Source organism: Tauraco erythrolophus, chromosome 10 (assembly GCF_009769465.1).
Source record: "Tauraco erythrolophus isolate bTauEry1 chromosome 10, bTauEry1.pri, whole genome shotgun sequence".
Classification (NCBI taxonomy): Eukaryota; Metazoa; Chordata; class Aves; order Musophagiformes; family Musophagidae; genus Tauraco; species Tauraco erythrolophus.
The window spans coordinates 34464660-34477262 of record NC_141474.1 but is presented as its reverse complement, the minus strand read 5'-3'; the positions used below and the strand labels follow the sequence as shown (position 1 = coordinate 34477262).

Below are 12603 nucleotides of genomic sequence, written 5' to 3'. Positions count from 1 at the left end.
AGAGATTTAACCCTTTGGCTTACAGGCCTGAGCTTGCCCCAGCCGTGAAGCTTGCGTACTCATCCCAGACCGCAAGCAGCAGCGTCACCCTTCTGTGATGAGGATGTAACTCCAGCTTTGGAAACCATGGGTTAATAAGCATCACGTGTTGGGATAAGCAATTATTTCTTAGAGAGTTTAGCCTATGGATGGGACAGTCACCACTGGTCTGCGCAGGGAACATGGGAGGAGCAGGGGACTGGAGTGGGCAAGCTTGCTGTCTGAGATGTGCCACCGAAGAGCCACACAGAAATGTATGTGGTTGGGGTGGACAGGTGACCAGGACAGGGCAGCTGGTCTGCAGGAGAACCACGTTCCTGTAGACTTTCAGAGGTATTTTATTTGCCCCTTTTAGAGCTGTTATTCCCTAATGGGCCGCAGAATCAGTGGAAACATCTATGGCACCATTTTAACCACATTTTTCAGTTACAACTTCTGTGAAGGGGGAAGGAGCTCTGGAGCGTCCCCCCCCTGATGCTGGCGTCACAGGGAGGTCCGGAGGCAGGTGTTCCAGCCCCTTCAGCTGCAGTTTGTCCCGCTGTAGTTTCACTATAACAACAACAAAAGAGTGAAGCTTTGCCAAAGGGTTTCTCCAACACTCCCACCTTGGGCAGCACAGAGTTCCAGACAAGATAGCCAGACCCTGAAGACACCCCTTGGCCAAGAGTACCTCCACTTTATCCCAGTTGGAGCTGACCTCTCTTAACATGGATGTTTGTCTGCCTTGTGCTCTTCCCACTGAACGTCCCAGCACTGGAGCACCACTTTGTTGACGTTTTAAAACTGGTGTAGCCCTCAATTCCCAGTCCCGGGGGCAGCTTCCCCAGGGCCTGGCCTTGTCCGAGCATGCCGGCCGGAGTGGCCGCTGAGGGTCCGGCTCTCTCGGCCCTGGGGCCATGTTGGATGTGTAGCAACAGGGACACGGGTGCCTTCCCTGTCAGGCACTGGGTTCCCCGGGCTGCTGATCCAGCCTGCCTTCGGAGAGGGTGTGCGGAGAGAGGGGTGTTTTGGGGAAATGGCTCATAAATGAGGAAAATGTGCCACTTGTGATTGTGAAGTACAACTTTTTCTTCTGTTTGCCAGTGTGATGGAGCGAAATGAAAGTAGTGGACCTCAGCGGCCACAGCCCGAATGGTACCTCAGGTCACCCCTCCCGGCCACCAGGGTGGAACACTGACCTGCGTTTTGGGACAAAATCAGCCCCGAATGTGAGCGGGGGGGGGGGCCGCAGAGGCCAGGGGGAAGCCGCCTGGGGGGCTGTGGTGCAGGGGGTGAGGGAGGTGCTGGAGGGCGATGGAGGGAAGGAGATTCCCGTTTGTTTCCGCATGGAATTCGAGAGATGGAGCACCAAAACTCCGCTCTTTACCCACCAGATTCAGGTGGTTGTGTTGATTTTTTTTTTTTTTTTTAAATTTCTTTTGAGGAGAAAGTGAGATTTTACTGTGCCTTTGAGGCAGAGGGGTAGGAAATGCCCTGCCCGGAGCGGCAGCACCGCGGGGCCCCCGGAGCGGTGCTGCGGGCGGGGGCGGTGGCACCGCCCGCTGCGGGCGCTGCCATCCACCGGCAGGGACGCCGCAGCGCCCGCCGCTCCCCGGGCTCGGACGGCGGGGGGGTGGATGGAGAGGGAAGGGAGAGACATCCAGCGGCCCTGGGAACCGCTGCCTGCCCGCAGGGGCCGAGCGGAAGCGGGGGAGCTCCCCGCAGGCCGGGCGGAGGAGGAGGAGGAGGAGGAGGAGGAGGAGGAGGAGGAGGAGGAGGAGGAGGAGGAGGAAGGCGGCGGGGCAGGCAGGGAGCCGAACCGAGCTTCCCCCCGCAGCGGCGGGGCTCCGGCCGGAGGTGGCACAGCTTCCCCGCTGCTGGGAGGCGATTTTAGTCTGGTTTCGCTGGACGGTGGAGCTGATGGCTACAGGTGACTGCGTTTTCACTTTTTTCCCAGCGTTAAAGCGTGCGTGGGATGTGTGCCGGGGGGGGGGGGGGCAGTGGTTTGTTTCTCTTTAACGCAAGAAAAAAGATGGGAGGGGAGTGACTTAATTGCTTATTTCAATAGCGTACCGTAAAATTACCGAGATGGTGTGAACGATTTCTTTTTCCTTCTCCCCTCCTGCTAATCTTTTTCCTTTTTGCTCCCTCCCTCTCCCTTTTCCGCAGGCCATTTCTGCGTGGGGGTGTGTAAACTTGAAGAACCCGGGCTTTTCCAGTTAAAATCTTCCCTTGCATCGCAGCGGAGCAAACATGCCTGAACAAAGCAATGACTACAGGGTGGTTGTGTTTGGAGCAGCGGGGGTTGGCAAAAGCTCCTTGGTCCTTCGTTTTGTAAGGGGAACTTTCCGGGAAACCTACGTCCCCACAATTGAAGATACCTACCGGCAGGTCATCAGCTGTGATAAGAGCATCTGCACCCTCCAGATTACAGACACCACGGGAAGCCACCAGTTCCCTGCTATGCAGAGGCTGTCCATATCCAAAGGGCATGCTTTCATCTTGGTGTACTCTGTCACCAGCAGGCAGTCCATGGAAGATCTTCAGCCCATCTTTGAACAGATTTGTCATATTAAAGGGGACATCCAAAAAATCCCAATAATGTTGGTGGGTAACAAAAGTGATGAGACCCAGCGGGAGCTGGATGCCAGCGAGGGGCAAGCGTTAGCCAGCAAGTGGAAGTGCTCCTTTATGGAGACATCAGCCAAAATGAACTACAATGTGCAGGAGCTCTTCCAGGAGCTCTTGAATCTGGAGAAGAGGAGAACCGTCAGTCTCCAGGTGGACGGAAAGAAATCCAAGCAGCAGAAAAAGAAGGATAAACTCCAAGGCAAGTGCTCTGTTATGTGATTTGACTTTGGCTGGACTCGCACCACTGCATGGTGTGTAATCGGAGCGTGGACTCCCACAAAAAATACATTTCTGCTGGAAGTTTCAAATGATTCCATGCCTTATAGGGCTATTGCTTTGCTCTAAAATCTCAACTGGATTATTTGATGTGTTGGTTTTAAAGAGAATGGCTTTCTGCATGTTTATTTTTTTAAAACAATAAATGTTCAATGTTAGCAATTACATGTGACTGCAAATTATTAATGCAAGAAGTTCACAGAAGAGAAAAATGTCAGCCAGAAACAAATATCCTATGAGTACACACTAGTATTTAAGTATTTCCAGCCTATTAGCTCAAAAGGAATCACAGTAGCTATAACATGTATACTTCAAAAATTGTTTTCAGGAATCTGTTGACCAGACCAAATCCTTAACAAAGCTTGGCATTTGCACTGCAAATGAACATGTCTGTGGCTCCAGGTGCTTACAATTTTTTTTTTTCCCCCCTCTCTCTTTTTTTCATCCAAGTTACCAGGTTTTAATTGAGACTTACTGGTTCAGGTGACACTGCTTCGGGAGGAAACATCTACACCTGGAAGCTGCATGTTTAAAGCAAACTCTTCTCTGATGGAAACTTTTAGCAGACACTTCACACAAATGAAAGGACTGTAGGCAAGGGCTTAGTCTATCTCTTGTCTCCCTCCCCCTGCTCTTTGGGTTTTTTTTTTTTGGCTACTGTTAACAAGAGCAGAAGACTGTAGGGACTTCAGTGTTGCGCTGTGGGTTTGATTTCTAGCATAGTCTTGACGCAAGAGACGTGGGAGAGAGGAATTGCTTCTTTTCATAGCACTTTTCTAGTGAAATGATTTTATTGTTGAAGATGAGCAAAACATGGAACAGGAGATGCTGGAAAGTACATAGCCTTTCTTAGTCTGAAAGCATTAGTGTCTATTAATAACTGCTGGTTTGCTACGTGAGGTGCTGGAGAAGGGCCTGTTCTCAGCCGTGTGTGCTGCAGGCTCATGCCCAAAGCCATGAGGTTTGTATCCCTGTTAATATCTCACATATGTGAACAACTCTCACAGGCAATGCTGGCTCCTGATGCTCCGTTGTCTCCTATGTCTGTCTGTGAGCTGCTTTTCTCGTCTCCTCAGGCTTTTCCTACCCAAACAGAAGGGATCCGTTCGCTCCGTGTGTGCCAGGGGAGTTTGCCCCAGTTACAGCTGGAGCCCTTAATGCCACTTGATTCAGCAGAAAATCTTTCTCGTTGTGATTTCAGAAACCCCAGCAAGTTCTGCATGAGTGGTGCTGACTAAAACGTTACACCTGCTTGCCAAAATAAACGGCCGATTTGCCAAGCTGATACAAAGGCTCTGCACCTGATTTTTCCTTACTGGAGGTGGCATCCCGCAAGCTCCCTGCACTGGCCCGGGGGTGCTGCTGGGCACAGCTCCGTGTGCCACTGCTGTGTGTAACCTTCCCTTCTGTTGCAGCGGGGGGTGAGTCAGGCTGAAGGGCGGCTGGTGGAGCAGCCGTAATGGCTTTGCTTGAAAATAACTCCTGCTTTTTCCTCTCCTACTTTGTGCGTGGATTTTGATCTCTCTGTCCTTTCATTTCCAAGCAGTTGCGCAACGCTTCTCTGTGGGTCATTGTCAGCATCTGGCAATTATTATTGCAAAGACTATTTCAGTTCCTTTCTAGCCTTTGAAACCCCTGTAAGACGTTTTATATTTAAGCTTTTTTAAAATGTCATGAGACCTAATAATGTCTCTACAACTCCCACTGCCTTCGTGAAGATGCCTGCACGAAGGCAGGGCAGTGTGTATCTGCAATTATTCACGCAGCCGAGATGTTCTGGAGTGTATCATTATCACTGCAGTGTTTTCCGTGTACCACGTGGAAACGTGGTATGGAAATCACTGAGGACTGGGATCTGGCAGAGCACAAGGAACAACTAATGTGAGCAAAAGGGGCTCAGTCCTGCCTGCACCTGGCAGAACAGCTGGCAGATCCCACCAGCTGCCCTTGGTGGCTACGAGAGGAGGTCCCACCGGGCTGCGTGGGTGATGGAGATGCTCAGGTGCTCCTGGTGATGCAGGATGGTGGTGTGGGGGCATCAGCACCCCAAGTCCCAGCCTAGGAGCACAGAGCAGGCTGGGGACGAGCGAGGTGTGGCTGCCTTTCGTGCTGTGTCAATAATCTGTGTTTTGGGTGTGCTGGATCAATTGTATTGTAAATTAAAACTGAATCAATAAATAAATTGCATAATTGCATTTGTTTCCATGTAAGCTGAACGAGTCTGATTTGTGCGTGTCTGTGTGTAATCCATTGTTCTTACAAGGAGGGAAATTTAATTGAGCTGATGCCTGTCAAGATGTTGGCTATTAAAAGTTCCATACAAATCTAAATTACAGGGCAAGGTCTTCACAGTCTTCCAGGGAGCTATGGAGAGAGCGACTACAGTTAGTAGCAGGGTGAAAAATACCATATTGCTTGGGGACGCTCGTTAATCGTTACGAGCGGCCACATCCCACTTGTAAATGAAAGTAACTTCGTCAACCTCGTACTTGGATGTGCTTCCTCACAGCCCAGGACAGACGGTGATGTTGTTCCTCATGTGCCCCCAGAACCAGCAGTCTTGGGCTAACGCCGTTATTCTGGAGCGATGGCGAAGCTGTAGAATTATGGCCCTCAGACTCGGTGGAGAATAGGTGAAGATCCATCGTTTTTAGGGACTGGTGGGTAAGTTTTTGCTAAAACCATGCTGGAAGTACTGTGTGCCTCTTGCAGATAGCATTTGAGGAGTTTATTGCACATGTGCCTAAGTTTTATTTCTCATGTAGGAGCACTTTGCTGAATTAAAGGAATAATGATTTTTCTTGAAGGATTAAAGTGTTTTGTAGTTTAAGGAGTATATTGGAAGTAAATGCTTTAGCCTTTTTTGAGTAAGTGCAGTTTTAAAAAGTGAGCAGATCTGTTTGTTTTGTGGTTTTTTTTTAAGCAAGCAGAAGATACTCTGATGAAAGACATTCAGGTAAAAGTGTTTGTGTGAGTAACCAAGCAGTTCTGATGTCTGAACTTTGCCCAGAGAGGTGGTGGATGCTCCATCCCTGGAGACGTTCAAAGCCAGGTTGGACGAGGCCCTGAGCAACCTGATCTAGTTGGAGATGTTCCTGTTCCTTGCAGGGGGGTTGGACTAGATGACCTTGGAAGGTCCCTTCCAGCCCTAACCATTCTATGATTCTATGATTCTGATGGAGCTAGCTCTTGCGTTCTGTTACAGGCTCGCTCCTTAGCTGCTGTTTGCCAGGAGCATGCTTTTCACGAGGCAGTGACAACGTGGGTTTTATGGAGCTGTTTATGCATCCTGTAAACTCTTCAGCTTGGAGACGTGCCTTGACACACCGCTCATCTCTGGCAAGCAGGATGGTAACTCACTGTTTCTCAACTTGGTTGTTTTTCTCCCTCTTCCCTGCCTCCCCGCCTTCAATCAAACTCCATTCGATCCCAGAAGTCGCTGTTTTTTCTGAAACTTTCTTCACGAGTTCAGATGTGGTGAGACAAGGTCATGGAAGACGCTGATACGACTTGTTGAGTCGCTGTTAGTGCCTCCGAAACGTCTCTCCAGCATCACGAGGTGAACAGTTGACTGAAAATCCTCTCTGCGACGTCCAGAATGAATCCTGAGACCCGTTGATAGTTTGGGTGACTGGATGAAGGCTGAGCCATTTCAGGTAAAGTCACTGCTTTCGCTCACTACCCTCTGTCTCAGGACTTCACGAGGACTGGCAATTCCTAGCTTTCACCAGCTGGGTATGTATTTCCAGCAATAATTTAACCCTGCCTTTCAGTTTCTCCACCAAGCAGCTGCTTTAAGCTGGAAGGAACATGGATTGAGTGGAGCGTTAACACAGGTTTTCCTTAGATCTGAGTTTCAGGGTCTCAAGCTTGCTTCAAAGCTTGGCTCAAATTTTGCTCCTGAAAATCCATTCCTTGCTTTCTGCTACTGTAGAGCTCTTAAATAATTTTCAGAAGCAGCATTGCAGTGCATTTCCGAGAACTTGTCAAGCAACGTTCAGACTGGAAGGTGTCAAATCAGAGGTGTTTTGATGGACAAAGATAATAGCACTGCAGGCCTTCTGTTTCTTTTCTGGAGGAAAAAAAACATTATAGCACCTTTCATTTTAAAGCTGTTCCAAGGCTTCCTTGCTGCAGTCCAGATATTCAAACATTTCCTAATTAGTAACACTTATTATTTCCGTGCAATACTTGTCAGCTGGCTTGAGGCAGCTTCATTCCTGAGTCTGGCCAACAAAATCAGTGTCAAGAGAAAATACCAGGGAGGAGAATGACGAGCAGCTCTTCTGCGACTTGCAAGAGAAAAATGTGAGCAGTAGCTGGAGTGTCCACCCACACGTGTATTTTAAAAACAAGCAGAGAGAATATTGATACATTCTAATTCCTCTTCCCAGAGCAAAGCAGGCACATGATTAATGTAACAAACAGCTCTGAATAATGAGCAATATTGCTTTATATGCATCGTCCATAGCTACAAGGTACTCAGCGCACCCTAGAAGAGTAAAAGAGCATCTTAATCATCATCTGCCATCTTCTACAGTTTGTATGGTGTAAATTAAGTAGGTCAAAAGCATCTAAGAGCTTACGAAAATGCTGAAGACCACTTTAATTGAAGAGTTGCAGCCTCCTGGTTAGTGGATATTGCTGCGTGCTAGGCTAGGGCTGCTACCCTGATTTTTATCCTCCCTTTTTGAACATTGGTTGATAATGCAAAAGGACAGGAGGAGTGGAGAAAGGAGGGAGAGTCCCAAGCACCAGCACTGCCTTGGCATGGTTGCTTTTCTTCTGGGCGAGGTGGCAATGTCCAGCGGTGGCAGAGCCTGGCACTGATCTGCTGCTGTTCATTCTCTCCAGTAAGTCTGAAAATTAGAGGGGAAATGAATGGGGCAAAGAGATCGTGTTGTCCTGGCTTAGCACAGAACCACAGTCTTCCAACCCAACCATTCCTAACTGCTCCTGCAACCCTCCTGTCGCCCCTCGGTCCTTAGCTGGGTGGAAAAGGTGGGTGTGGAGGGACCACCATGGCCCATGACTTCTTGGCAGCCTCTGCTGAGAACTTGTTCCTTGATTTGAGGAGACAGAAAATGCATGATCAGCTCTGGGGCCCCCAACACCAGAACGACATGGAGCTGTTGGAGCAGGTCCAGAGGAGGCCACGAACAGGATCTGAGGGCTGAAGAACCTCTTCTATGGACACAGGGTGACAGAGTTGCCGTTTGCCAGGCTGTTCCCACAGCACAGCGTCTCCAGAAGGATGGCCGGGTGCTGTGTGGGCAGGTGGGTGAGCACAGGCTCTTCCTTTCCCAACCGGGTCCCCTTCCACCCCCTGAGAGCCCCTGCTCCCACCCTGCTGCAGGGCGAGTGTCTGACCGGGGTGGGAAGCAGGCAGAGCACCACGGTGAACCCTCCAGCACAGGGAGCAGAGGGGAGCTTTCTTTTTATATCTCAGTCATGCATTTATGCTTTTCAGACTAAAAATATCTAAGGATGGAGATACGAAGACTCTTCTCTCCTACGTTGTCATTTCTCGACCCCTGCATCCCATTATCTGCCTCAGGCATCCTGGCAGGCAAGGGATGAGCAGCTCACACCTAAGGCAGTGAAAATCCCTCCTTGGAGGGAATAATCCTTCCATCTGGTGGAGTCCCTGGACCAAAACTGACATCTCATCCCAGAAGGGAGCAATGAAAACTGGAACAGGATTGGAACATTTACTGGAACAGGTTGCCCAGAGAAGCTGTGGCTGCCCCATCCCTGGAAGTGTTCAAGTCCAGGTTAGATGAGGCTTTGGGCAGCCTGGTGTAGTGGAGGATGTCCCTGCCCATGGCAGGGGGGTTGGAACTGGATGATCTTCAAGGTCCCTTCCAACCCAAACCATTCTGTGATTCTATGAAAAGGCTTCTTAGCTGATGCTGGCTGCCCACGTCCTGCTGCCATGGAGCAGCTGGCTCTCGGCTGCATCGGGGCTGTCGCTGCTGCCACCAGTTCAGAGCATCCCAGGTGGGCAGGGGATGGAGCAGACCCCAGCCAGCTGATACAGCCTACCTCTGCAAAACACTCGGCCCTATATAGGACCATATAGGCCTGTTGAAATGAATATGGAAGTGAGGGAGTAGCTGAATGTGCTCCCTCTGCCTCCCAGGAGAGCTGCAGGACATAGGTGTGTCCCTTGTGCAGACCTGACATGTTGTTTCTGCAAAGTAAAGCCCAGAAAAAGAAAAAGGAAGAAAATTAATAAATAAGGGGATGCTTGTGCTCAAATTCTTCCAACTATTTCTGCCGTCAGATGCTTTACCAGCTGAACAAGCTGGAACAGGGACATTGACTGATTTCTTGATTCTCTGGAAAGATTAGCCAGAACGTGGCTCAAAAATGGAAAATATTTCTATTGACGGTAAGAAATTATTCTTTTCCACAGGCATAATTCCAGGCATTGATTCGTTAGGTTCTTTTTTAGGTGAAAAATATCTTGACACACAAGAAAGAGGATGCTGAAGTGTGGCTGGTGTCTCTCCATTATGTGAGTCATGTGTAACAGAGGATGTTTGGTGTTTAATATTTTTTGTTGCATCCATTACTGCTCCAAACAGCCTTGGCATGGCCCAGGGTGCTGCCTGGCACAGCAGCAGCCGGGGCAGGGCTGTGATCCCATGGGACACGGACGAGGTGGGAAGCAGCTGACCTAGCACCGTGACCGAGGGGTCCCTGCTGGTGCTGGGGGTGCTGACAAACACCCTGCAAAGAAAGGGGGTTGCACAATTGGAAAAATATTCAGCTATTCTATCAAATTGTGACTGTCTGGGGAAATCTAACAAGGCTGCGTTTTTCTTTGCACGCGATGCTGCAGTTGGAGGTTTCAGTTACACGGAGCGCGGGAAGTTGCCAGTTGCTGTTGTGACGCGCACGATGTAAACTGGTGTGGTTTTCTTCTGGGACGTGGTAATTTATCACACATGCTCCTTTTGGACAGCCTTTTCCCGGGAAAGCTGAGTCCGCCCACCTGGTGATGGGGATTTAAGTGGATTTCAATGGAGGATGTAAAATTCCTTCGTTTGTGAAAGAAACACACAATAAATCATAGAATCACAGAATGATTTGGGTTGGAAGGGACCTCAAAGACCATTCAGTTCCACCCCCGCTCCCATGGGCAGGGACACCCTCCACTAGACCAGGTTGCTCAAATAGTAGGGGAAAACAAGCATAGGGAGGGCTCGGACCGTATTGCCAGGGGCTGGCTACTCGGGACACAGGTGGGCAAGGAGAGGTGGCAAAGCCAGGAGAGCCCAGGCTCTCGCTGCTTCTCCGACACCACCGTAGCTGCCTGGTGCATCCAGCTCCTTTATCCATTTTCTGCTCCCAGAAGGGACGGGGGAACCTTTCTGATCCTCCTCCTCGAGCATCGCTGGTGCCGGTGCCCCCTCCCCAGGCTGCCCCTCCCTGGAGATCTCCCTGCGGGTTAACCCCCTGCCCTTTTCCTCACTGGAGCTGGCTGCGAGAGGTGAACAGCAATATTTCTCTCTGGCTCTTTCTTCTTTAGCGGAGTCTATCTATCAAAACAGCCAACATACTGATTTTTGGGGGGCTCATTAATTCCGGCTTTGCTCTGCAAATGCAAGAAAGCACCGTGCCAGGGTGGCTGGGATGGAGCTGGCTGGGGGAGCACTGGCTGGTAATGGGATGGGGATGGTGATGGGGGAGCAGGGACCACTCTTGGCCAGGGACTGGGGTCACAAACTCAAGAGTCTGACCCCTGCACAGAGGAGTGATGAGGCATGGCTGCCCTGTAAATCACATTGCGCTGTCTCCTCCACCTCCGGTTCTCCTTCCCTGTGTGTCTGCACAGAATTTGATTACTCTTCTGCTCTAGGGAAAACCTTTCTCGACTGCTGGCTGTGGTTTATTTATAAAGTACCTTTCTGTAACTATTACTGTGGACTCAGTGCCCAGGGAGCTGAACCCAGGGGACAGCTGGGGCCAACCCCCTCTCAAAAGACCCAACAACCACCTCTGCCCCATGCCAGCACACACCCAGGAGCGAGCTCTGGCCTGCTCTCAGCTAGTTTCCAGATTATTTTTCTGTGCATTTTCAGTTAAGCACAAACTGGGCAGAGCCACCGAGTCAAAATTCCCATTCTGCACAGATCCTGGGGAAAAATCGCTGGGTTTTAGGGGGATGACACGGCACAATTTTGAGGATTTCCTAGGGAGGGGAAAAAAACTTAAGAACTGAGCTTTTCTGTTCTGCCTGCTCCATCCTCCCTGCGGGAGAAGGGCAATGGTGGGGCTGGGGGCTCAGGCCCCCCACGCTGCCTTCTTTGGGTGTCTTGCAAAAGAAACGGGCAATTTATGGAAGTTGTTGCTGATTCATTTCTACTGATCATGGCTTATGACACCACAGTGTGTCCAGTACCTTATTTTGAGGTGCAGGTTCAGGAGAGCATCTTTGCTCTTGTAGTGTCGGAGCGAGGTGCCTGCCTGATGTTTTTGTGACAAAATAAGTTTTTGTTACAGAATAATGAATGCTTGAAGTCAAGATGCATCACGAAAAGTGTCAGTTTTAGACCAAATTCCCACGGAATACAGCTGTGGACGTGGGCGCTGGCAGGGAGGCGGTGATTTCCCTGCCCATGGCAGGGGGGTTGGAACTGGATGATCTTTGAGGTCCCTTCCAACCCAAACTATTCTATGATTCTATACGCTGACCTCCGGAACTGGATTATTTGGGAGCTCGTTGCTCTCCGCAGCGCTCCTCCCAACAGTAGCTCCGCTAATTGCCTTGAAGGAGAGATTTAAGCAGCTGCTGGTTTCTCTTGTTCAGCTGGTTTTGTGCCGGATGTTTCACTTACGACCGTTTTTTTCAGCGTAAGCGCCCCGAGGCGCTGGGAGCATCCGCAGTGGTCGCTGCTGCTCAGCATCCCTCAGCACCCGGGTCCTGTGGGTGAGCGCCTGCTCCCAGCTGGGTGCTCGGAGCCTCCCCAGGGCACGAGGAACTGCTTCTGGGCAAAAAGATGGCTGTCCTTCCTAGGATGGCTGTGGGAGAGACAGGGGTCTGCAGGAACGGGCTTTGCTGGGTGCTGGCGTTAGGGAGCAGGCTCCAGTGCTGCCCCTTTCCCACGGGGATGGGCGAAGCACAGCCTTCCCGCAGCACTGGCCCCAATCCTTCAACCCCCCCTCTCTTAGTTCATAGGTGCTGGAGGGTCCTTAGGGCTGGGAGGGATGGGCCTATTTGTCTCCAGCATCAGAGGTCTCCATAGTTCGGTGGAGGAAGTTCCCCCCAGCTCGTTCAGTGAAGCCCACCACCCGTCATGGCAGTGGGCGGGTAGGACACTGGTGAGGTGGTGAACTACTGGAGTGGGTCCAGAGGAGGCCACGAAGATGATCCGAGGGCTGGAGCACCTCTGCTATGGAGACAGGCTGAGAGAGGTGGGTCTGTTCAGCCTGGAGAAGAGAAGGCTCTGGGGAGACCTTCCAGCAGCCTCCTAGTACCTAAAGGGGCTATAGGAAAGCTGGAGAGGGGCTTTGGACAAGGGCGTGGAGTGACAGGACACGGGGCAATGGATTCAAACTGAAAGAGGGGAGATTTAGATTGGATATAAGGAAGAAATTCTTCCCTCTGGGGGTGGTGAGGCACTGGCACAGGTTGCCCAGAGAAGCTGTGGCTGCCCCATCCCTGGAAGT

General features: G+C 50.7%; 1 protein-coding gene across 1 annotated transcript; it reads left to right on the top strand.

Annotated features, from left to right (window-relative positions):
- The first annotated feature begins 2271 nt into the window (after positions 1-2271).
- On the top strand, positions 2272-2868 carry DIRAS3 (DIRAS family GTPase 3). Its single transcript, XM_009979266.2, has one exon. It carries the CDS (start codon positions 2272-2274, stop codon positions 2866-2868), a length of 597 nt encoding a protein of 198 aa, XP_009977568.2.
- The last annotated feature ends 9735 nt before the right edge of the window (positions 2869-12603 follow it).